The 23094-nt window shown below is 35.6% G+C and overlaps 1 protein-coding gene across 4 annotated transcripts in view; it reads left to right on the top strand.

Moving 5' to 3' along the window:
- MTDH (metadherin) overlaps window positions 1-23094 on the top strand; it is a 65123-nt gene that overhangs the window by 11635 nt on the left and 30394 nt on the right. For all 4 annotated transcript variants that reach the window (XM_036754129.1, XM_036754109.1, XM_036754138.1 and 1 more), the window contains exon 2: window positions 8325-8468. In XM_036754129.1, the coding sequence (XP_036610024.1) occupies window positions 8325-8468 (144 nt within the window). The remainder of the gene's footprint in view (window positions 1-8324; window positions 8469-23094) is intronic.

Genomic DNA, 23094 nt, shown 5'->3' with positions numbered 1-23094 from the left:
GGAGACGGATTAGCAGGCTCTTTCAGTAGTCCAAGGGAAAGGTTATGAGGGACTGAATTGAGGTATTGGGTGGGTGGGTTGGAGCTGTTGTGGAGGTAGAAATGATAAGATTGATCATCTTACTGGATGTGTGGCACTGAGTGAGAGTGAGACTCCAAGGATAATACTAAGGTTGTAAAATTGAGGTATTGGAAGGATTGGTGGCTGGGGTAGGGGTGGGTCAGAATATTAAGTTTTCTTTTGGACACTTAGTTTGAGATGCCTACAAGATATACAATTTAAAATGTCCAATAGTCAGTTGGTGATGTGAGACTAGAGCCCTGGAAAGACTAGGGCTGGATATAGAGATCTAGGAGTCATCTACATGGAAATGAAAAACCCATGGGAGCTGGGAGGTCAAGTAAGAAAATATAGTAAGAGAACAGAAGGGAGCCCAAGAGCCTTCCAGTACATAATGACCCAGAGACTTCATCTAGATGATGAGTTAGTCTAGTGACATAGAAAGGTTAGACCAAGAGGAACATCCAGAGAAAGCAGTGTTAGAAAAACTCAGCAAAGAAGCCTTGGAGGAAGAGAGTGGTCAACTTTGTCAGGCTCTTGAGGTCTAGTAATTTAAGGGAGATGAAAGGCAATTAAGTGATTTGTACTTTAAAGGAAACTTAATTATGTGGGCCTTAAACTGCCATTTTAGCTTGAAGCAGAGAAAGCTGCATTGTAGAATTGTTACATTGAGCTAAAACTAGGAAATAAGGAGAATTGAGATTGAGTCAGATATCAGGTTTAAGTGTAACTCAGATGGTGTTGTGTGGTCGGTGAATTTTTTTTTTTTAATTTAATGCATTTAAGCTTCATCAGACTGCCAAAATAGTCTATAACACAAAAAAAAGATTAAGAACCCCTGGACTAGATGATCTTCAAGGTTACTCCCAGGTCTAACTCTGAACTTTTTTAGTCTTAAGTATTCAGCGCCTGCTACAGTAGTCATTCCCTATAACAGTGAAGTCAAGGAGGAAGGAAATAGTGAACTGTCCTTGAGCGCTTTACAGCTCTTCTGGTTCTGCTACTAAGCAGCGGTTGCTTCTCATCTGTCCCACCTCCTTCTCCTCCCCCCCCCCATCTCAGCTGAAAAGTCTACCTAGCTAGTACTCATTAAAACGAAATGTTACAAGAAATATCCAGAAGTTGTAGAGGCTGCAATCTCTGTGGGTGGAGGGGTGGATTCACCGGCATAGAGATCTCTGAAGTCCTTGAGTAATAAGTATTGAATTAAATAATACATAAATTTACATATTTTTATATTTGAGAAATTCCCCAATGATTTTGTCCTTGTTACCTTTGGTATAGAAAAATCCTGCATTAAAAAATCAGGCAAATTCATAATTAACCAGTGAGGTATTAGGTATGAGTGATATTATATATATATGTGTGTGTGTGTGTGTGTGTGTGTATAAATATGTATATATATGTATGTGTGTGTGTGTACATATATATATATATATATATATGTATATATATATATATATATATATATATATATAACCCTGAGTGATAATATAAATAAAATTCCTTGCTGTTAGTGATATTCTTTTATTTGTTTGCATATGCCCTCATTGGCTACCAGTTCTACTGTATCAGATTGCATTTATGAATTTTTGATAAGTCAGGGTATTGGAGAGTTTGGAGGGAATATGTGTAGAGAAAGTTAACATTCTGGGGTATTTATTAAATGAATCTGGAAGATGTTTTTCTGAAATTCTCAGGCTATTTTAAAATTGAACTTACCTGACAGCCAATTAAAAGGCAGTTTTTGAAGAGGAGAGGGGAGGCCGACTCTAAACTGCATAATGTTTGGAGAGTACGCAAATTGGATTTTAGAGCACCAATTCCCATTTTCCCACCCATCATTCCTTATAGTTTTTATAACTACAGGTGAAGTCCTGTTGTCTGCAGCTGTTAAATATTTTGCTTTTTGCTGTGGGAATTTTTTTTTTTTAAATTATGAACTAGAAAACCATCAACAAAAAAATAAATATTTCCGTATATACAGAAGACCAGAAAATAAGACATATATGAAAACATAAATATCATATAATTTATTTCTTTTAATAATATTAAATTTAATACTTGAATTATGCCCTGCTTGTGGAGGGGATATGGTGTAGTAGAAACAGTGCTAACCTTGAAGTCAGGAGGACTTGGATTCAGGTTTTGACCTAGGCAGTTTTTTAGCTCTATGATACTTAACAATGCCTTCCTTTCCTTATCTGTTAAATAAAGAAGTTGGACTTGATAGCCAAGGTCTCTTTTAGCTCTTTGTCCCCTTCTTGACTTCACTTTGGTCTCCTTTGTGTATTTTATAAATCGTATCATTGGAGGCTCTTTTCTTTTTTTCTTTCATTGTTGTCAGTACTACCCAATTACCTCCTTCCCCAAATAAAAACCTACCTTATAATAAAAGTATAGTTAAGCAACAGATTTGTGTTTTAATGATCATGTCTGGGAATGCATGTTCCATTCTGTGTCTGCATCCCTCACCTTTCCAACAAAATGTGGGAGGAGTGCTTCATCATCAGTCTTCTGGAGCCATTATTTTTCTTGGCATTTATCAGAAAGATTTAAATCTTTTGAAATCTTTTTCCTTTATAATATTTAAGTTATTGTGTAAAATAATTCTCCTTGTTCCACTCATTTCACACTGAATTGATTCATCCAGTTCTTCCCAAGTTTCTTTGAATTCACTACCTTCCTTATTTCTTGTGCAAGAAATTAATGTTCTTTTATTCATATACCATAATTTGTTAAACCTTTCCCCAATTGAGGCATACTCACTTTGTTTCCAGTTCTTTACTCCAACAAAAAGTACTTTAGAAATATTTTTGTATATCCTGGTCCTTTCCCTCTGGTCTTTAGCAGAGCTTCTTGGCCTGGATTCGGTATCATTGGTTTCCTTTGTAATCTTTAGGATTTTATGAATTCAAAAATATTATTCAGAGAAGGAATCCATAGGTCTCACTAGACTGCCAAAGGCATCCAGGTGATAAAATAAAGGTTAAGAACTCTTGATCTACATGTATCTTGTCATAATTTTTCTAATTTTAAAAAGTAATCTTCTGGTAGTATAACACTGAACTATGAATTAATTTTGTTAGTATTATATTTATATTAGCATAGCCCATTTATTTCTGTAAAGACTATGGGAGTATATATTCATATGGTTCTTTTTGCAGCTTAATTGGATTCCCAGATAGTTTATTTATTCTGTAGTAATTTTGAATGAAATTTCTTTTGGGTTCTATTGGTAATGTACAGAAAGGTTTTTTATTTTTGTGGCATTTTATATATTATTACTTTATTGAAGTGAATTATTTCTGTTTTGAATTTGAGTATCACATCTTTTCTAAGTAAACCACAATTTGCAAAATGTGATGATTTTGTATCTTTTCCTATGCCTATTATCTTTTTGCTATGGCTTGTATTTCTGTATCATAAAGGCAACAGTGCTTACCCCTGATCTTGTTAGAAAGACCTCTAGTGTTTCTCTCTACATAGTATGCTTGCTCTTGTTTTTCTATAGATATTGTTTACTATATTAAGGAAAGATCCTTTTATTTCTGTGTTTTCTACTTTTTTTTACATAAAATGGGGTTGTATTTTGTTGAGCTTTATGCATTGTTACAATCAAGATTTTTATCTTACCTCATTGCACCAACCCTATTTTTCTGGTAAAAATACTATGTAATGTGTAAATTTTTAAATATAGCCTCTGCAGCTCTTAAAAGGCCACAGCCTTGTTGCTAATATTTTATTAAACATTTTTACATTGATATTTATTATCACCACACGAACTGCCACCCACAGAAAGGGCAAGCCAGCCTAGCCGAAGCAGTGGAGTAGTTGGGGGAGAAATTGGAGGTCTCACAGGCCAGGCAAGTTAGGCTACCACCACCACATTGACCACCATTTACCCATATGTGGAGGCTGGGATGGTGAGTCCAATAGCCTGGAGAATAGCACTGTTTCCCAAATAATCAGATCTGCTTCTAGCAGAGCCCCCACAGCCATCATTGAGAGGAGAAGTCATTGTGAAGGAGCCCATTTTCATCACCCCCAGTAACAACTGCTGACCAGCTACTAACAGGTAACATCCCTGAGACCATCAGTCCTGCTTTCAGCCTAGCCCTCACAGCTGTCTCTACCAATTCCCAGCCACAGAGCAGGCAAGTCAGACTGACTGAAGCTTCGAGGCACCTTGAAGGAGAGAAAGGAGGCAGTATGTGCCAGATAAATTAAACCACCACCATCTCCCTTCAGACCATGGTGGAGTCAGCCCAGGATTCTGAACTCAAGAGCTTTGGGTAGAGCAACACTTCCAGCCCATGCCATCAGCCATCACATCATCTGGGGAGCAGCCCCAGTGAGCTGCAGCCTGGCAACTGCTTCTGCAGGAGCTACAGCCGAAGATACTGAAGATCCAAAACAGAAAGTTCTTCCCACCAAGCTCCTTGGTATTGTGAGATGGGTCAACTTCAGAAACTGAAATTACATTAAAGAAGAGGCATTACCATCTGCTTTGCTTCTGCTACTCCAGTGACCATAGGACCTTTCCATCTATTTTATAGCCAAAACTTTCCATATGTGTTCTCCACTCCATTAGAATTTTAGCTCCTTGAGAGTAGAGACTGTTTGATTTTTGTCTTTGTATTCTAACCCTCTAGCATAGTGTCTGACACATAGGGCCTAGTAGATACTTAATGCATTATTGATTGATTCTGCTAGCTGGCAGTAGCAGCAGCAGCAGCAAGTAGTGCAGTGGATAGAGTGTTGGGCCTAGAGTAAGGAAGACTCCTTCCTGAATTCAAATCCAGCCTCAGACACTTAATAGCTGTATGACCCTGGGTCAGTCACTTAACCCTGTTTGCCTTGCTTTCCTCATTTGTAAAATGAGCTGGAGAAGGAAATGGCAAACCATTTTAGTATCTTTGCCAAGAAAACCCCAGCAGAGGTCACTAAGAGTTGAACATCAGTGAAAGAATTGAACAAGTGGTAGTGTGGTGGTGATGCTAGTGGTAGTAAAACAAGCATTTATATAGTGCTTTGGATTTTTTTTAAAGTTTTATTGATGCATTTTTTTACATTACAGACTTTTGCAGACTACTGTCAATCTTCCAAGAGGGCTCTTGAAACAATGTAAAATAACCAAACAAAACTAATAATAATGAATTCATCTAATAATGTAACATTCCACATCTATAGCACTTCTCCAATTTTTTATTCTTCTTAATCATTTTCCCCTGTTTTTGATTAACAGAAATTATTTTTTTCTCCCTCCCTATGCCATGAGAAAAAGTGAAAAGAAATACAAATTCCTTATAGCAAATATGCATAGTTGAACAAGGAATTCCCTCATTGGTGGTCTACAAATACATGGCCCAGGTGTGCTCACTCTCCAGCACACACTCAAGGGCACGAACACACACACACACACACACACACACACACACACACACACACACACCCCTCACTCTGCTTCCTAAATCTGTTGATCCTTTCAAATCTTGGATGGTTATTGTATTGATCATTGTACCTACAATTTTCAAAGTTCTTGACTTTACATTGTTATTGTATAAATTATTAGTTCTGCTTATTTCATTATTTTATAAAAGGCCTCAAAATTGTTTTTTATAATAGTTGCAGTATAAATTGTTCTGTTTCTGGTTAGCTTTATAGCAGTTCAAATAGGGTTTTCCATGTCTCTGATGTCATCAGTTTCCTCATTTCTTACAGTACAATAATATTCCATTACATTCATATAACAGCTTATTCAGCAAGTCCTCAGCTGATAGGCTTCCTTGAATATAATTCCAAATTGTTTTCCAATTAAGGATTGTACATATTCAGAGGTCTACCAGCTGTTTTTCCCACAACTCCTCCAATGTTTATCATTTTTCTTTTTTTTTCATCTTTGCCAATCTGAGGGGTGAGAGGTAGAATATCATAATTGCTTTAATTTTCCTTTCTCTAATTAGTAGTGATTTGGAACATTTTTTTCATAAAACTATAGATAAGCCTGGGTTTCTTTCCTTAGGCCATTTATCAACTGGAGAATGACTATTTTTCTCATAAATTTGAATTGGTTCTTTTATATATCTTAGAAATGAGACCATTATGAGAGAGATTTCTTGCAGATTTTTTTCCCCCAGTTAACTGTTTCCTTTTTGTTCTTAACTTTATTGGATTTGTTTGTGCAAAACCTTTTTAACCTTATGTAATTGCAATTATCCATTTTTATCTTAAGTGATTCTTTCTTTTTTTTTTGGTCATTAACTTTTTTTTTTGTCCATTGGTCTCATGGACATGCTTCTCTAATTTGTTCATGATGTGATTCTTAATATCTAAGTCGCATGTCCATTCAAGGAGTAATTCCAATACTACATAAAGCTGTTTGCGAAAATAACAAAAGAAGAGATCCTGCCAAATTCCATCTATGACACAGATATGATCTTGATAAATAAATCAGGGAGAGTCAAAACAGAAAAAACTTATAGACACCATTATCCCTAATGACATTGATAAAAAATATTAGTATAGATTCTGAAACAACATATGACAGATTATACACTATGGCCAGGTTGTATTTGCAGCAGAAATTCAGGATTGCTGTAATATTAATATTAATAATACCACAATTGTATATTTCATATATAAAATTATAACTATACAATATATTAAATAAATAATATTAGGAATATGATTTTTAATCTGTTGATTTAACTATATTAATAACAGTAAGAATAACATGATTATAACAATTGATGCAACAACAAAAAAGCTTTTGACAAATACAGCATCCATTTCTGTTAAGGAAAAAAACACCAGAAACATAGAAATGAATTAGTATAAATCTAAAACCTACCACTATATGTAATGGAGATAAGCTAGAATCCTGTCCAGTAAAATCAGGGAAGAAATAGGAATAACCATTGTCACCAGTCTATTTGAAATAGTACTAGAAATTCTGGATACAGCAATAAAAAAAAATCAAAGGAATAAGCATAGGTAATGAAGTCACATGCCACTTTTTTTTTGCAGCCAACATGATGGTATGCTTAAAGAGGTAACTGAAAAATTAATTGAAATAATAACTTTAAAAAAGTTTCAGGTTATAAACTAAATCCACACATTTCTTATAATAACATTAAAACTCAGAAGAAAAAGAAATTCCATTTAAAATTACTACAGAATATATGAAATACTTGAAAGACTACATGCCAAGATATACAGAACTGTATAAATACAACTACAAACCATTGTTTACAGAAATATAGACCTAAGTAGTTAGAAAAATATTAAGTCCTTGTAGGTAGGAGGAGACAATATAGTAAAAACGACAATACTCATAAAATTAATTTATTATTTAAGTTATTCAATGCCATGCCAATTAAACTACCAACTAATCACTTTACAGAACTAGAAGAATTCATGTGAAAACAAAAATGATTAAGAATTTCAAAGGGAATAACAAGAAGTGGGAACAAAGGAGACCTAGCAGTGCTAGATCTCAAACTAGATTGCAAATTAATTCTCAAAACAACTAGTACTGGTTAAAAAACATATCTGTCAGTGGAACATATTAGCTATACAGAATATAGAAGCAATTATGTCTCATTCTCTTATACTTGGTAAACACAAAGATCCCAGCTACTGGCATATTTGACAAAAACTACTGGAAAAATGGGCAGCACTTTGGAAGAGACTAGATTCAGACTCACACCTCACACTTCATACCAAGATAAGCTTTTTAAGATTTGCAAAGTATTTAACATTATTTCATTTAATCCTCACACAACTTGGTGAAGTGTAGATACTTTAATTATCCCTGTTTTACAAATGAGGAAACTGAGACTGAGAGATTGAGATATGCTCAGTGTCACACCAGTACCATCTGAGACAGAATTTGAATTCTGTCCAGCACTTAAACCACCATACACTGTCTAGTGATCCCAAGAAGTTACTATCTTGAAGTAATGATCACCTAGCTTCTCTAGGTCTCTTTCATCATCTCTAAACTATGGGGATTGGACTAGATTATCTCTGAGGTGCCTTCCAGTTCTAAACCCATTATCCTGATTTTTTTTTAATCCTACAGTTTTTTTTGTAATATTTGTACTGTTATAAATAAAACTTGGTGGGTACTTGTTCCTAAATAAGTTTGATACATTAAAACTTAACATTTTGTTATAATATATACTACTTGCTGTATTTGATGTCTTAATGTGATTTATCCTGGCCATTTTATAAACATTTTTTTTCCGTTACATTTGCAGCCAAATGGACGGACTGTACTTGAAGTGCCAGAGGAAGAAGTGATTACAGCTCCACGAAGAGAAGCAGCAAAGCAGCAGCAGCAGCCGCAGCAGCAGCAGCAGCAGCCGCAGCACCAGATAGATGCAGAAAAGAAGAATGAAAAGGTTAGTTGAAGTTACAGAATTCCCCCCCTCCAGTTAATAACTTACACCTTCATAAATGAACACCAAAATCTATTCGGGGGCGGGGCGGGGGGGGGGGGCGGGAATCATCCTGTTGTCCAGTACAAAATGTGAGCATCCCAGGCAACAAAGTAATTGTATCTTAGAGTTTATATAACCTTTCATCATTTTTAAAATTAGGGGTCTGGACTAGATAATCTCTAAGGTCCTTTAGAGCTTTAATTTTATGATCTATGACTCATTGAATCAGGATTCTATTGTAATTAAGGCATAACCATCTATTCGTTCAACAAAGTTTACTTTTAGCAAACAACCTACTTCCCTTGTGATATTCCAAAATTAACTCAAAAGATTGGTAGCTGGAACAATCTGGTAAATAGTCAACTTTTGATAATTTATTTATCTCCAGAAATGGTAATGTGTCAAAAGCAGTTGCCACAGCTTAAATTTTTCATCATTTCTTGGATTTTTCTAGTGTAAGGCACCAGATAAAGCACGTTACTTAGTACACTGCTGATATCTGCTATATCCCGGTAAACCTAGTTTTTTATGTAGGGGCCACATCCTGTCCCACACCATCACTTGTATTCTGGGCACACATCTGACATGACTATTAGCTAATGACACTTGCAACTACTTATGATTACATTGGTCATGATTTATGCTTTATACCTTGGGGTGTTTTGATTCAGATGGCACAAAACCCCATTTTAGCTGAGCATCTTTGCCTCTACTTTTTAACAGTGTGGCAATGGTATTATTACTTTGGACTTAGTAATTCTAAGAGTCTTATATAATTACATGTGTCTTTAAAGATATAGTTGATTGTGTTTTTGTGCTTGATGTTTGGACTTATCACCTACTAAAGGAGAACAAGTCTATTAGAGTTAACATTTGAATAGCTTTTTTTCATAGAGTTATTAAAGAACTGCAGTATATCTTAGAGATCTAATCCAGTCCCTTCATTTTCACTGTCTTGTGAAGCATACCATACAGTTGCTACTGGAGTCATTTGATACAAACCTTACATTATATACTTCATAGAAAGAATTGTCTATGTATAAGTGGGGAACCTGTGGCCTCTGAAACAAATTTGTGAGGTTTGGATTCAGCCAAAGGGCCACACTTGAGGACCTAGAGCAGGGGTGGGGAACCTGCAGCCTGGAGGCCCAATGTGGCCTTCTAGATCCTTAGGTGGGGCATATTGACTGAGTCCAAGTTTTACAGTACAAATTCTTTTATTAAGGGGATTTAAGGGGATTTGTTCTGTGAAGTTTGGATTCAGTCAGAGGGCCACATAGGGCCTCAAGACCACAGGTTCCCCAACCTTGGTCTAGAATCTGTATATGATATGAGTGGTAGGTAGTTCTTGGGATATTAAATGGAATATATGGAACTGTTTTGTTTTTTTTTATATTTTCATATTTATGTAGATGGAAAAAACCCAATGCTTTGTCAGTACTAAACTGTCTGGTAGAATGCCAGTAACTCCATTTACTTGACTGATAAGTTTTTCTAATTTCTTAATCTGTAAAAAATGTTTATTGAGCACATATTATATATGAAAGACTTTACTGGACATGAAAAGGGATTCCAAAGGTATTAGATATGACTCTCCCATATGTCAGCTTTTATCACTACTGTAGTACTTGCAGTATTTCATTCACTCCTCACAGATTGTTTTCATGTACTCTTCACAAATATTGGTGATTGACCTGGCAAAATTGTACTAATGAAAAAATTGCTTCAGTGCAAATATAGATATTGTGTTTCAGAAACTCATTGGATTTGGAATCAGGAAGACCTGAGTTCAAATGCAGCCTCAGACAGTTACTAGCTATGTGACTGTGGGCAAGTCATTTTTTAAAATAAGTTTTTATTTTTATATCACCATAGTTAACTTAAGCATCCCTCCCCTACCTCTCCCAAAGAGCCATTTCATTTGACAAAATAGTATTTTTTTTTTGAAAGGGAAGAAGAATCAGTACAATTGATCAATACATTAAAAACATCTGAAAACATGCAACATGTAACACCTTTGAACCCTCTCATGAAAGTGTCTTCTCATATCTCTCCATTCAAGTCCAGCCTGATCTTTATAATTTTGTTACATTTACCTTTGATTTTTGGTAGGTTCTTTCCATTTACATTGTTGTAGTTCGCTGTGCTTGTTTTTTTCTTGGTTCTGTTTACTTTGATCAGCATCAGTTCAAATACATCTTTCTTGCTTCTGTATTCATCACACAAAACATCTCTTACAGCACAATAATAGTCCATTACATTCCTGTACCACAGTTTGTTTATCCATTCCTTATTTGATGGGTGTCTACTTTGTTTCCTATTCTTATCTATCACAAAAAAGTGCCACCTTAAATATTTTGGAATATGTGGGGACTTTCTTCTTATCAGTGGTATCTGTGGAGTATCAGCCTAGCATTAGAGTCTGAGGTTCAAAGGATTTGAACATTTTAGTCACTTGCATAATTTCAATTTGCTTTTGTACCATTTCAGAGCTCCACCTATAATGTAGATGTGCTGAACAGCCCGGCTCATCCACTTTTCATGTCCACTTGGCATTCTAACTCTCACCTGTGGCTCCAAGACCATCTTGGCAGATGGACTAAACCAGGTTGAGGGTAACCAAGACCTCAAACCTGTTAGTTGGTTGGGAGATGTCTATTCCAAGCATTTGAAGACTTCACCCAGCAGAATGGGTGGGTGAGAATATTTGTTCCAGTGGCCATGAAAGTGGATGAAACAGGTGCTGTGGAGTGTTCAGGATTTGCTCAGATATTGAAAATCCCAAGTTCATCCACTGCATGCCAGGCCATCACTAATCTTCTTGAATTTTTTGCTGCCACTGGACTTTGATGATCTACAAGAGATAGTAAGACTAACTACTTTGTGAGACTTGGTTCACTTAAATCCAATTCATACAGAAGTCATCAACCATCACATTGTGATGTCATTGGTCCTCTTTGAAATGACCAAAAAAAAAAGAGGAACCAATGTTAGAGAAGTTGTGGAACATTAGCACACTAATGATGTTCATTCATTTTCAAAGCATTTTTTTCATGACTATATAGTTTTGATTTCTTTATCAAAAAACTATCTGTTCATATTCTTTGAACATTTATTGGTGAATAACATTCATATAAATTTGACAATTTGAGGTCTGGTACTGCAGAAATGCCTACCTTTACATGTTTTTATTAGCTCCTTTGAAATTCTTGACCCTCTGTTCTCCCAAATGAATTATTTTGTTTTTTTCTAATTCCGTAAAATAAGTTTTTTTAGTAATTTAATTGGGATGGCATTGAATAAATAGACTAGTTAGGTAAAATTGTAATTTTATTATATTGGCCTTGCCCACCCAGAAACAGTGTTTCTCCAGTTATTTAAATCTGACTGTATTTGTATAAATAGTGTTCTCTAATTATGTTGATGTAGTTTTTGGATCCCTTTTGGCAGGTGTATTCTCAGGTATTTTACATTTTCTATAGTTATTTTAAATGGACTATCTCTTGCTGTCCCCTGCAGGAATTTGTTGGTGACAGATAAAAATGCTGATAATTTATGTGGATTTATTTTACGTCATACTACTTTATTGAAATTATTGTTTCAACTAATTTTTTTAGTTGAATCTTTAGGATTTTCCAAATATATCATCATATCCTCTGCAGAAGAGATAGTTTACTACCTCATTTCCCATTCTGATTCCTTTGATTTCTTTTTCTTCTCTTATTGCTATTTCTAGCATTTATAAAACAATATTGAATAATATTGGTGATGCACAGTATGGTTTCCCTGTTTATCTCTTTTAATTAAATCTATTTTAGCTTTAACTTTGTCTGAGATCATGTTTGCTACCTCTCTTTTTTTACATCAACAGAAGCATAATAAATTCTACTCTAGCCCTTTATTTTAACACTGTATGTCTTTCATTTTTAATTGTTTCTTATAAATGATTTTCTGATTTTTAATCTGTTCTGCTGTTTTTATTTTATGGGTAAATTCATCCTATTCATATTCAAAGTTTTCCCTTCATCCTATTTTTTTCTCAGTATTTATTCTTCTGGCTCTGTTTACCTTATCCCTCCTACTTCAAACTGCTACCTTGCCCTCCTGTTCCTTAATCTGCCTTTCACTCTACCTCCTTTATCTTCTCCCTCTCTCCTAATTCTTAATATACACACTTTTCTAAAAGTCCCTCCCTTGTTCTGTCCCTTCACCCTCTTATTTCTTTATAAATTTAGACCTGTATACCCTTCTATGTGTTTGTATTGTTCCATCTTTAATCCAGTTCTGGTGAGAGTAAGGTTCCAACACTACCAGCCCTCCACCTCCACTTGCTTCTTCTATATCATTTCCTCTTTTTACCCCTCACTTGTAAAAGAGAATTGCTCCTTTTTGCCTTTCCTTACACAGTTTTATTTTTTAGAATCAACCTATCTTACTCAGCTCAGCCCAAGCCTTTCAGACTACCCAAGTAATGATGACAGTCTTAAAGAGTACTGATATTTTTACTTGTAAGAAGTAAACAGTTTGATCTTCAGTCCTTTATAATTGGTTTTTAATATTTCCTTATGTTTCTCTTGGATCTTATATGTCACATTTTCCATTGAGTTCTTTTCATTGCAAATACCTGCAAGTTGAATGTTCACCTTTTTTTTTTTTTCATTCAGGATCATATTCAACTTTGCTGGGCAAAGCTGGTCACAAACCCAGCCCTTTTGTTCTTCAAAATATTATGTTCCAAGACCTATGGTCTTTTAACATAGAAGCTGCTAAGTCTTGTGTGAGTGTGATTGTAGCTCTGTAGTATTTAATTATTTTTTCCTTTTTGCTCATATGTCCTTCTTAACCTAGGAGTTTTGATGCTTGGCTATGATATCTCTGTAGGTTTTCATCCTGGCGTCTCTTTCAGGTTACGGTGGGTGGATTTTTTCTATTTCTACTTTACCCTCTTGTTCTAAAATTTCAGGGCAGTTTTCTTTAATAACTCCTTGTAATATTCTATCAAGACTTTTTTCGGTCATAACTTTCAGGTAGTTCAGCAATTCTTAAATTTTCTCTCCTCAATCTGTTCTCCAGATCAGTTGTTTTTCTAATAAGATGTTTCCCCATTTTTTTTTTGTTTTATTCTTTCTTGGTGTCTTATAACATCATTAGCTTCCCCTTACTCAGAAGTTATAATTTTCAAGGACTTATTTTCTTCCTTTAGGTTTTTGGATCTCTTTCCAATTAGCAGGCTTCTCATAATTTTCCTGATTTTTTTTTTTTTCTTGGATTGTTTTTTTTTTTTTAAGTTCTTTCAAGGACTCTTTTTGGCCTTGTGACCATTTGACATTTCTCTTTGAGTTAGGAGTGGCTTTTTTAACTTCACTGCATTCCTTTGAATGGGAACCCAGATGTTCTCTATCCTTGTAGCTGTCTGTGATCAGGTCCTTTCTCCTTTGCTTACTCATTTTTATTTTGTTTTGTTGTAGTTCTAGGGTGTGGGTAATGATGTCCCAGGACTCAAGTCCTTTTCACTGCTGTTTCTGAGCTTTGTCTGGAGGCCCAGCCTTGGGCATTCCTCTCTACCCCGAAGCCATAGTTTGGGTCCTCAACTGCTATCTGGTGCTCTTGGTTGGTTTTCCTTCTACCCTTGAACTGAAACCAGGGACTATTCCCCTGCAAGTGTCTACAGCCAGCAGGGTCCCTGCCCCTCTGCTATCCCACTCACCAGGCTTGTGCCAGGACTGGTTAACATAGCTGGACCTGGCATTCCCAGACAGGAGAGGTCCTTCAGTTTCCCCTGGCTTCTCTGTTAACACCTCTCTCTCTCTCTCTCTCTCTCTCTCTCTCTCTCTCTCTCTCTCTCTCATTGTCTTAAGAGGACAACTGTTCTACCCCAACTTTTATTTAATTCTGCCAATCTAAGTTCACTTTGGGGCTATGTTCTGTATTTTTAGTGAGGGAAATTTGGAGAGCCTGGAATTTTCTGACCTACTTTGCCATCTTCTCATTTTTCCTGTGTCTTTCCATTTTTACCCAAGTATAGGATGAGAGATCACCTTTTTTGCTGAATTCTAAGTAATACTGTATTTAAAGCATTCCCCTTGTATAGTCTGGTTACCGTGGCCAAAAGAAAAAGAAATGAGTTTAGTCTAATAGAGTTTAGCTCTTGTGAGTCCTTCCTGACTTTTAGTGATCACAGTTTCCCTTTCCATTTGTTATTAACATTTCTTTTCATGAATTGTTCTAGATTTTGCTACAAAAGCAAGAAACCGAATAGCCCTTGTTTGTAGACTTTTCCTCTTCCTTTTTGGTCATTTAGACATCAGCCTTTTTTTGCTTCTACAAAACCTCTCTCATTCTCCCAAGTTTTTTCATTGAGACTACCCTAGGATTTAGTTCTCATTTGACCACTTGATTTGAATTCATTGAAGGCAACTAGATGCTCTCTAACAGTCTCAATTATCTTTAAGACTTCTGGCCAGGATGGCTGCCTGAATGGAAGCAGACCACTTAGCTGTGAAAGGCTTGTTCCGGAAAGAACCCAAAATTCACACTAGACCAAATAATGATTAAGAAATCCAGGAAGAAACTACAATTAGTGCCTTCTTCCATTTTAGAGTTGCACAAAAAAATCAGAAAACAGCAGAAAATAGGAAAGGAGGCTACCAATAAAACCAACACTGGAGAGGCAAACAAGCCTGTAACCTACACAGGTCTTCTGTCTCCTGAGGTAACAAGATTGGAGGTCTCCCTAGAGTAAGCCCCAGGTTCAGGACTTTAGCCACCTGAGGAGCTGTAGTTACCAGTGCTGTGCTGCAGTAGTCAGCCTGTGTTCCTTAGGGGCTCAAGCTTCTTACCATTCTGTCTTGAAATGCCACAGAGCAAAACTGTCAAACCCATGGCCCAGACTACATTAACATGTAATTGGGAAACATTTGACAAAATAAAAATAAAATAGAACAGATAATATTTCATTTTAAAACAGTCAATATGTAACCTGCAGGGTTCTTTATGTACAGATTAGTATCTCCAGTTTCCATTTGAATTTGACACCACTACCATAAAGGACCTTGAAGATCCAGTAATCTAAACATCAAAGATCCAGGGGGACCTGATCTTTAGGGATGGATGTCAGCATAGGAACCTAGGTTGCGACCAACTGGGGCCAACCATCCAACCCAACATCATAGCAGTGGTGAAACCTGGTTCTGGCGCAAATTCAGGAACTAAAGCTGAAGAGATGAGTAAATCAAGGAAAATACCAACCAGTATAAAAAGTTATCGTACGTCTACAGATTCCCCTCAAAAGAAGAATAACTCCAGAACAACTGTAATGAGAGAGGCTCAGAGGAAAAAATGGAACAAGGAATGTGGCAAGAGATCTTTTTTAAGTGAAATTAAAAACTCTGAATAAAAGAATAAATAGCTTAGAAGAGAGGTGTTAAACCCCCTGAAAATTAGAAGAGAGCAAACAAATAAATGGTCTGAGTAGAACAAAAATCAAAGATTAAAAAAAGAAAAGAAAATGTAAGGTAGATGTTAAAAATAGCTAACTTAGAACAAGGAAAAATATTTTAAGAATCACTGACTTCTTGAAAAGCATTACATTTCAAGAAATCAAAAATGAAAACTGCCCATATGTATTAGAAATCAGAGTAAAGTTAGAATCTACCATTCACCTCAGAGAAGTTCTGAAAAGCTTAGTTAACCCAAAGAAATGCTTTTTGTTTTTTTCTTCTCAATACGAGGGTCATTCTCTTTGGAATGAGAAACAGCAGCAAAATCTTCTGCTTACCCCAATATAGCCTAAAGAAAAAAACATCTTTTTCAAAGATTGTCCTTTTTTTTGCCAGCTTCAGCTCATTCCGGCCTTTCATATTCCCGACACTTTTTTTCCTTAGAATTTTATCTTATTTTTACTAACATGTTTTATCTATACAACACATTCATTATTGAATATATCTTCTCAGCAAGCCATCCCTTGTAACAAAGATTAAATAATAATAGTAATAATATCATTTATGTAATGCTTTTAAGGTTTGCCCATCATTTTATACATTTCATCTGTACAATAACCCTGGGAAAATAGGTGCTATTATTATTCCCATCTCATGGATCAGGCCTGCACAATTTGTGGCCACTTGCAACACCCCAAAGGATTTCCTCTACGTACAAAGGATGTTTTGGTCTACAATTTTCACAGGCCACCCAAAATCCTTCTGCATTCTACAAGCAGACCATAAGTTGTGCAGGCCTGTGTAGATGAAGAAATTGAGACTGAGAGATAATTTGACTTGCTCAGGGTCATACAGCCGGTAAGTGACTTGAGATAGGATTCACATTCAGGTTGTTCAGCTTTTAGGTACAGTGCCCTATCCATTTACACCACTAAGCTGTCTCACATTAAAAAATAAAGAGAGGAAAAAAAGCAGCTCAGCAAAAACTAACCACCTGACCATGTCTGACTATATGAGTAAAGATTGTTTCATTCTTTGTATTTGTATCCCCAGTGGCTCACACAGCCCCTGGCACATAGTAGGTGCTTAAAAAAACAGTTATTGTTTGGTATACACAATACTCCATATCTATAGTTCCCTAACTTCTGCAGTTATGTGGGGGGAAAGGTGCATTTTCTTGGTCCTTCTCTGTGGCTGAGCTGGTTATTATAATTACATAGAATTCACTTTAATTTTCTTAAGCTTTCTGTTTACATAGTGTTCTTCTGAGTATATGTCATTTCATTATTCTGCTTACTTCCTGTACATCAGTTCATATCCATATATGTACCATTCCTTCTCTGAGTTCTTCATATTTGTTTTTTCTTAGAGCTTGGTAATGTTACATTACTTTCCTATATCACAGTTTGTTTAGCCATTCCTCAGTCAGTGGACACTCAGTTTCCAATTCTTTGTTTTTACAAAAAGTACCATTTTGAGTGTTTTGGTGAACATGGCCATGAATGATTTAGTATATGTAGCACTTTTCTGGCTTTGACATTCTTTGGTAATATAATTAGCAATAGAGTTGGGACATTTTGGTCGCTTTTTTTAAAAGCATAATTTGAAATTATTTTACAGAATGATGGTACTAATTCACAGCTCCATCAATAATGCATTATTGTGCTCATCTTTTCCCACCCCCCAACCAAACATGGACTATTCCATCCATGTTTTGTCATCTTTGCCACTTTACTGGGTGTGAGGTAAAACCTCAGAGTTGTTTGATTTTGATTTTCATGTCTTATTACTGGTGACTTTGAGTAGTCTTTCATATCATTTTGAGTTCCATTTTTTTTGAGAATTGTTCATATCCTTTGATGACTCATCCATTGGCAAAAGGTGTTCATCTTATATTAGTTTCTCTTACATCTTGGATATCAGACCTTTATCATGGATATTTGATGTATAGTTTTTTCCTAGTCAACTTGCTTTATTTGTGGTGCATTGATGTACAAAAGCCTTTCAATTTCATATATCTGTACATGTGTTTGAAATTATTTTATTAAAATTTCCATGTAGTCATAGTTGTGAATAATATCTCATCTAGTTCTCGTTTATGTGTGTATGTTACACACACATATATACATAAATACAGTGTGTGTATGTGTGTGTTTGTGTGTGTGTGTGTGTATATATGTATATATACATATATATTTTAATGGTGCGACAAACATTTGGGTGTATATATCCATTTTTACCTTATTGTGGTATATGATAATCAAATATTGGGCCAAGCCTAATGTCAGCCAAACTTGATTTCATCCAAACAACTTCCCATTTTTCTCATCATCTTTGTCAAATAGTTCTCTCTCAAGTAATTTATATCCCCAGTTTTATGGAACATTGGGCTGTTGGATTTAGTTGTCTGTTGTTCCTTCTTATCTAATTGGTTCCAGTGAACAATTTTTTTTATTTTTAAGGAGTGATAAAAATTTTGATGATTGCTGCTTTATAATGCAGTATGTCCCAAAAAGTCTCAGTGCATTTTCAATCTGTAATCACTAAGAACCTATATAATTTGAGTTCTGGAAGTGCCATTCTCCTTTTTGTTTCTACCTTTTTTTCCCCTCCATTAAATTCTTATTAGCTTTACTTATTTTCCTTGAGATTCTAGACTTTTTATTTCTCCAAATGAGTTTTGTTTATTAACATGTATTATTTGTTTTATATAATAAATATACCCTTGGTATAGTGTTCTAATTTTATGTGTCTTGGAAGTTGTATTTTGTTCTTTTAAATCGAATTTAATCTTTATTATTTGCTCTTGAATTTTGTTATTAATGTATAGAAATGCTGTTGATCTTATGAATTTATATATTGTATCTCATACTTTACCAAAGCTCTTCATTGTTTCTGTTAGTTTCTTTTGTTTGTTGTTTTCTGTGCTATCGATCATGTCACCAGCAGATTGGGATCATTTTGTCTCCTCTTTATCTGTGCTTATGCATTTGATTTCTTTATTTTGTCTTTTGTTTATGCAAGGTTTTCTTTTGTGAGATTTCATCACAAAATTGTATTTCGTGTATGGTATACAAGATAGTAGTTTTTGAAGAATCTCACCAGATGAGAGAAAGCAGTAGTCAAGAGAAGACTCAAGTCAGTGGTGTGCTTGTGGTCAAGCTCCATTTGTGACATCTTCCCTTGGCCTCAGAATGGTTTTTGATGTTAAAAGTGCCAACCATTAATTATTGATTGACAGTTGATTAGCAGGTTTCATCCAGTTTGAAATGGCATATTTCATTGTCATGCAAACAGTGCCCTTTTTGTGGTCTATTTGAAATAACACTCAAGTTATATATTAATACGGTCTTTTAAATGTATTGTATTCCTAGAGGTTAAATCTTAAAATCAATTCTGCTCAAAATCTGATCCTGACTAGAGATAGTTAATATATATATGATATTTTCCTTGTCTATTGAGACATTGATGGAAAATCTGAAGCAACCGGATGTCGGCAATAAGCAATATTTAGGCAATTATATATCAGGGCGGCAAACTATGAAAAGAAAGAACTCTGCTGAAGAGAGGTTTGGAGGGAGAGGACAAGAGTCACAATGGTTATTCTTGATACTAAACAGTATGTTTTCAGCCACCCTTTAACTTGTATTCCTGATAATATTAGTATGGTCCCTATCTGTCTCTGAGGCCATAAATACTGAAGATTTCAGCCTCTGAACATTTTTAGGGGCCAGGTTTTTTTTTTGTTGTTTGTTTTTTGGAGAGGAAAGCCAATACTAGTAGAATTTTTGCATCCTCATTGAGACCTTCACAGGTATAAACTGATACTTCCCTTCACAGTAAGTTGCTAACTTGAAAGCCAAGTTCTGCTCTAGTTCATTTTTTAGTTGTTTGTAGTGTTTTTCTTACAAATAGTTCAAGAAACTTTACCAGTATTAAATGATCCCTCACTCTTTTAACCCTTCAACCCCAACATTTTGTCTAAAATTATTTTAATCATTTAATAGTTGCATAGTCTTGAGGTGGCTGGTATTTTATGTATGAATTAGTCAGTGTCAGAGTTAGAAAAGGTCTACCACAGTCTTTTTCTTCTACATTGAGATCCCTTACTTGACAGATTTAAAGCATGCTTACCAAGCCTGAGGTAGTCTTTCAGCTGGTGTCAAAGGTAAGATCTGCCAAGACCTTCTGGGGTTTGAACTGCAGTCATTTAGAATGAATAGAGTCTTTTGTTAAAGCAAAGAGCTTCTGTTTACACTGTCAGCTTGTACCTCCTGCCACTCTAATCAGTGATGTCACTTATTGTGTGATAGAGACTTTTGTTAGCCTTAGCTCATGAATGAGAGGAGGAAATATTAAATATATCATTACAACCAACTCCTGATATCTGGATCTTTTCTGTCCTGATGGAAATAAAGACAACTCACTTCTGGCCTTAGAGATAGAATCTTGAACATACTTATTAAGTATAGGTAAATAGTAAACTTGATTCTCTGGCATGTTTGGGAAACAGAATTTTGCAGTGAGTTATGTATTCTATAAAAGGAATTGCCAACCACGTATGACAACCATTTTACTTACTGTGCTCTCTACTCATTCCATATTTGCAATTCTGGGCTTATACAGTCAGTTTCACTTTGTGTATATTTACTGCAAAGTTCAGCATTTATTCATTTGGTAAAATAGAATAGAGCATACTTGTATGACACTTGACAAGGTGTTTTCCTCATAAACAGTGCTAAAAAGCAGGTAGCATAGCATCATTTCCATTCTTCAGAAAACAGAAGAGGTAAGAGAGAGGTAGAGTTAACATGTGGCTGATCCGTGGTGAAACTAGACTCTTGCTTCCAGAAAAATAGAAGGGTGATCCACTCTGGTTTACTGGATGAGTTATACCACATTGGAAGTATATTGCTGAAGAATCAGAGAGGACTTCTGATGCTGAAGTTAATAAATAGGAACACTTCTACTTTTTTTTTTTTTGCATATCATTGCTTTTTGCATTGATCCACCTGACTGAAAAGCTGCTTCTTTGTGACTTTAATCAATCAGCTCTGCTAAACATTAAAAGAAGGGCTTAAACATGATAGCTGCTTAAACATTCAGGTCCAAGGAGTCACTAAGAATTTATAAATGTCTCCACTTAACTGTGCTGAAATTGTGTGGGAGAATAATATATTTAGACTGACCATTGACAAAATACTTCAAAATGAAGGTTGGGGTTTTTTGGTGGGGCAGGTGAGATTAAGCAAGTTTTTGAGTTAAGAGAAAGACTTAGCTTAGTACCGAGTTCAGGTTGTGGTTTATCCGCTGCACAATCCAGGTGGGTACTACTGCATCTTTGGTTTTAGGGTTAAGTATAGCCATGTAAATGGGTTGACAGAAATGTGTTTATGTTTGTTATTGGGTTGTAGAATATTAATAGCCTATATGATGGTGGATTTTTCCTATTTACAAGTAACTTGGAACATAGAGTTATAGTAAGTGTTTATTTCTTATAATGAATTATACAAATGTTACTGTAGTTTGTCATTCTTGTGTTAATTTTGAATTCGTTTTCTCGGTGGTATCTGACTCTTTTTGACCCTATATGGGGTTTTTTTGGCAAAGATACTGGAATGGTTTGCCATTTTCTTCTCCAGCTTATTTTACAGATGAGGAAACTGAGGCAAACAGTTAAACGACTTGCCTGGGGTCACACAGCTAGTAAGTGTGTGAGGCTAAATTTGAACCCGGGTACTCCTGACTCCATGGTCACACTCTATCCAGTGTACCACCTAGCTGCCATTCTTATGAGAAGACAAATACTTGGTTATTTAAAGTTTATATAGCACTTTGGTTTCTTAAAGTAAGCTACCTTCTCAGTTTCTGCTTGATCCCTGCCCTTCATCCCAGAATTTTACTTTTTTCCTTCTGTAACTACCTTCTGATCATTGATGTTTTAACATGGGATGTAAAGAAGATTTTTTAGAGGTTCTGAAATTATAGTTAACTAGTTTTCTGACTTCATAGTTTTTTCAGGGATAAATGCAGTTGTGAGATTTTTATACTTCCTTGAAAGATAGATAATTTGTAATTCTGTTTGTAATTTGTAATAACTGTTATAGATAGGGTGTCACTTTGATAAATGACATTTCCATTTCTCAACTAAGATCTTAATCGTGTGAGTCCTTGATAGATACTAGACCTGTGATTTCATTGAGAAACTTTTCTACCAGTGGAGATTGGCACCTTCTTTGCAATTCATAGTTTTAGAAAGTTGCCTAGATCACCAAGGGGACTTGGTCAGGGTCACACAGCTAATGTGTGTCAGAGCTAAAACTTGAATCCTGGTCTTCCTGGCTCTTAGACCAACTTTCTTTCCACTATTCCTTGCTGCCTTACTTTAATATAGTAAATGGTTTTTTAATTTGTATTTTTTGCAATGTGTTTATCTGCTGCTGTTATAGTCTTTATTTATTTGATAATTAGTGTGTTGTCACTTGTGGTACTGATAGCTCTTCTGGGAAATCAAATTCCAATGATAGGGTCCAAGACTGAGTTCCTATACTTCTGGTGCCAAGTCCTCATAATAGGGTAGCATCGAGTGAGAAGGTGGAGGGAGGGACTACAAGATAGTTGAAAGCTAACAAGCAAATTTAGGGTAGAGATCTCAAACCTTGAAAGGGTAGTAATTGGGAAAGTATTAAAGGCTGATTTGTACCTTAGGACAAGAGCTGTTTGGATCCAAGAGAATGGAAATGAGGGGTGGGATAGAAACTTAGAGGATCCCAGCCTGGAGAGGGGGAAGGGGAACAAGAATGAATTAAGCACCTACTATATGTCAGGTACTGTGCTAATTGCCTTACACATATCTTATTTGATCCTTGGCAACAACCTGAGGAGGTAGGTGCTAGTATTTATTATCCCCGTTTTATAGTTGAGGAAACTGAGGCCGACAGAGGCTGAATGCCTTGTCCATAGACTTGTCCACAGCTTTTAAATGTTTGAGGGTGGATTTGATTTTGAGTCTTTTTGACTCCAGGCCCAGCACTCTTCATTGCATGACCTAACTGCCAAGAGAGGTGTTTCTTTGCAGCATAGTTTGAACTTCCACGGGCTGGAAAATAGTCCTTTTTCTGAAGATTAGTGTCTTTCAGGGACAGACT

This window comes from Trichosurus vulpecula, chromosome 1 (assembly GCF_011100635.1).
Source record: "Trichosurus vulpecula isolate mTriVul1 chromosome 1, mTriVul1.pri, whole genome shotgun sequence".
NCBI lineage: Eukaryota > Metazoa > Chordata > Mammalia > Diprotodontia > Phalangeridae > Trichosurus > Trichosurus vulpecula.
This window is presented reverse-complemented; position numbering and strand designations above follow the sequence as displayed.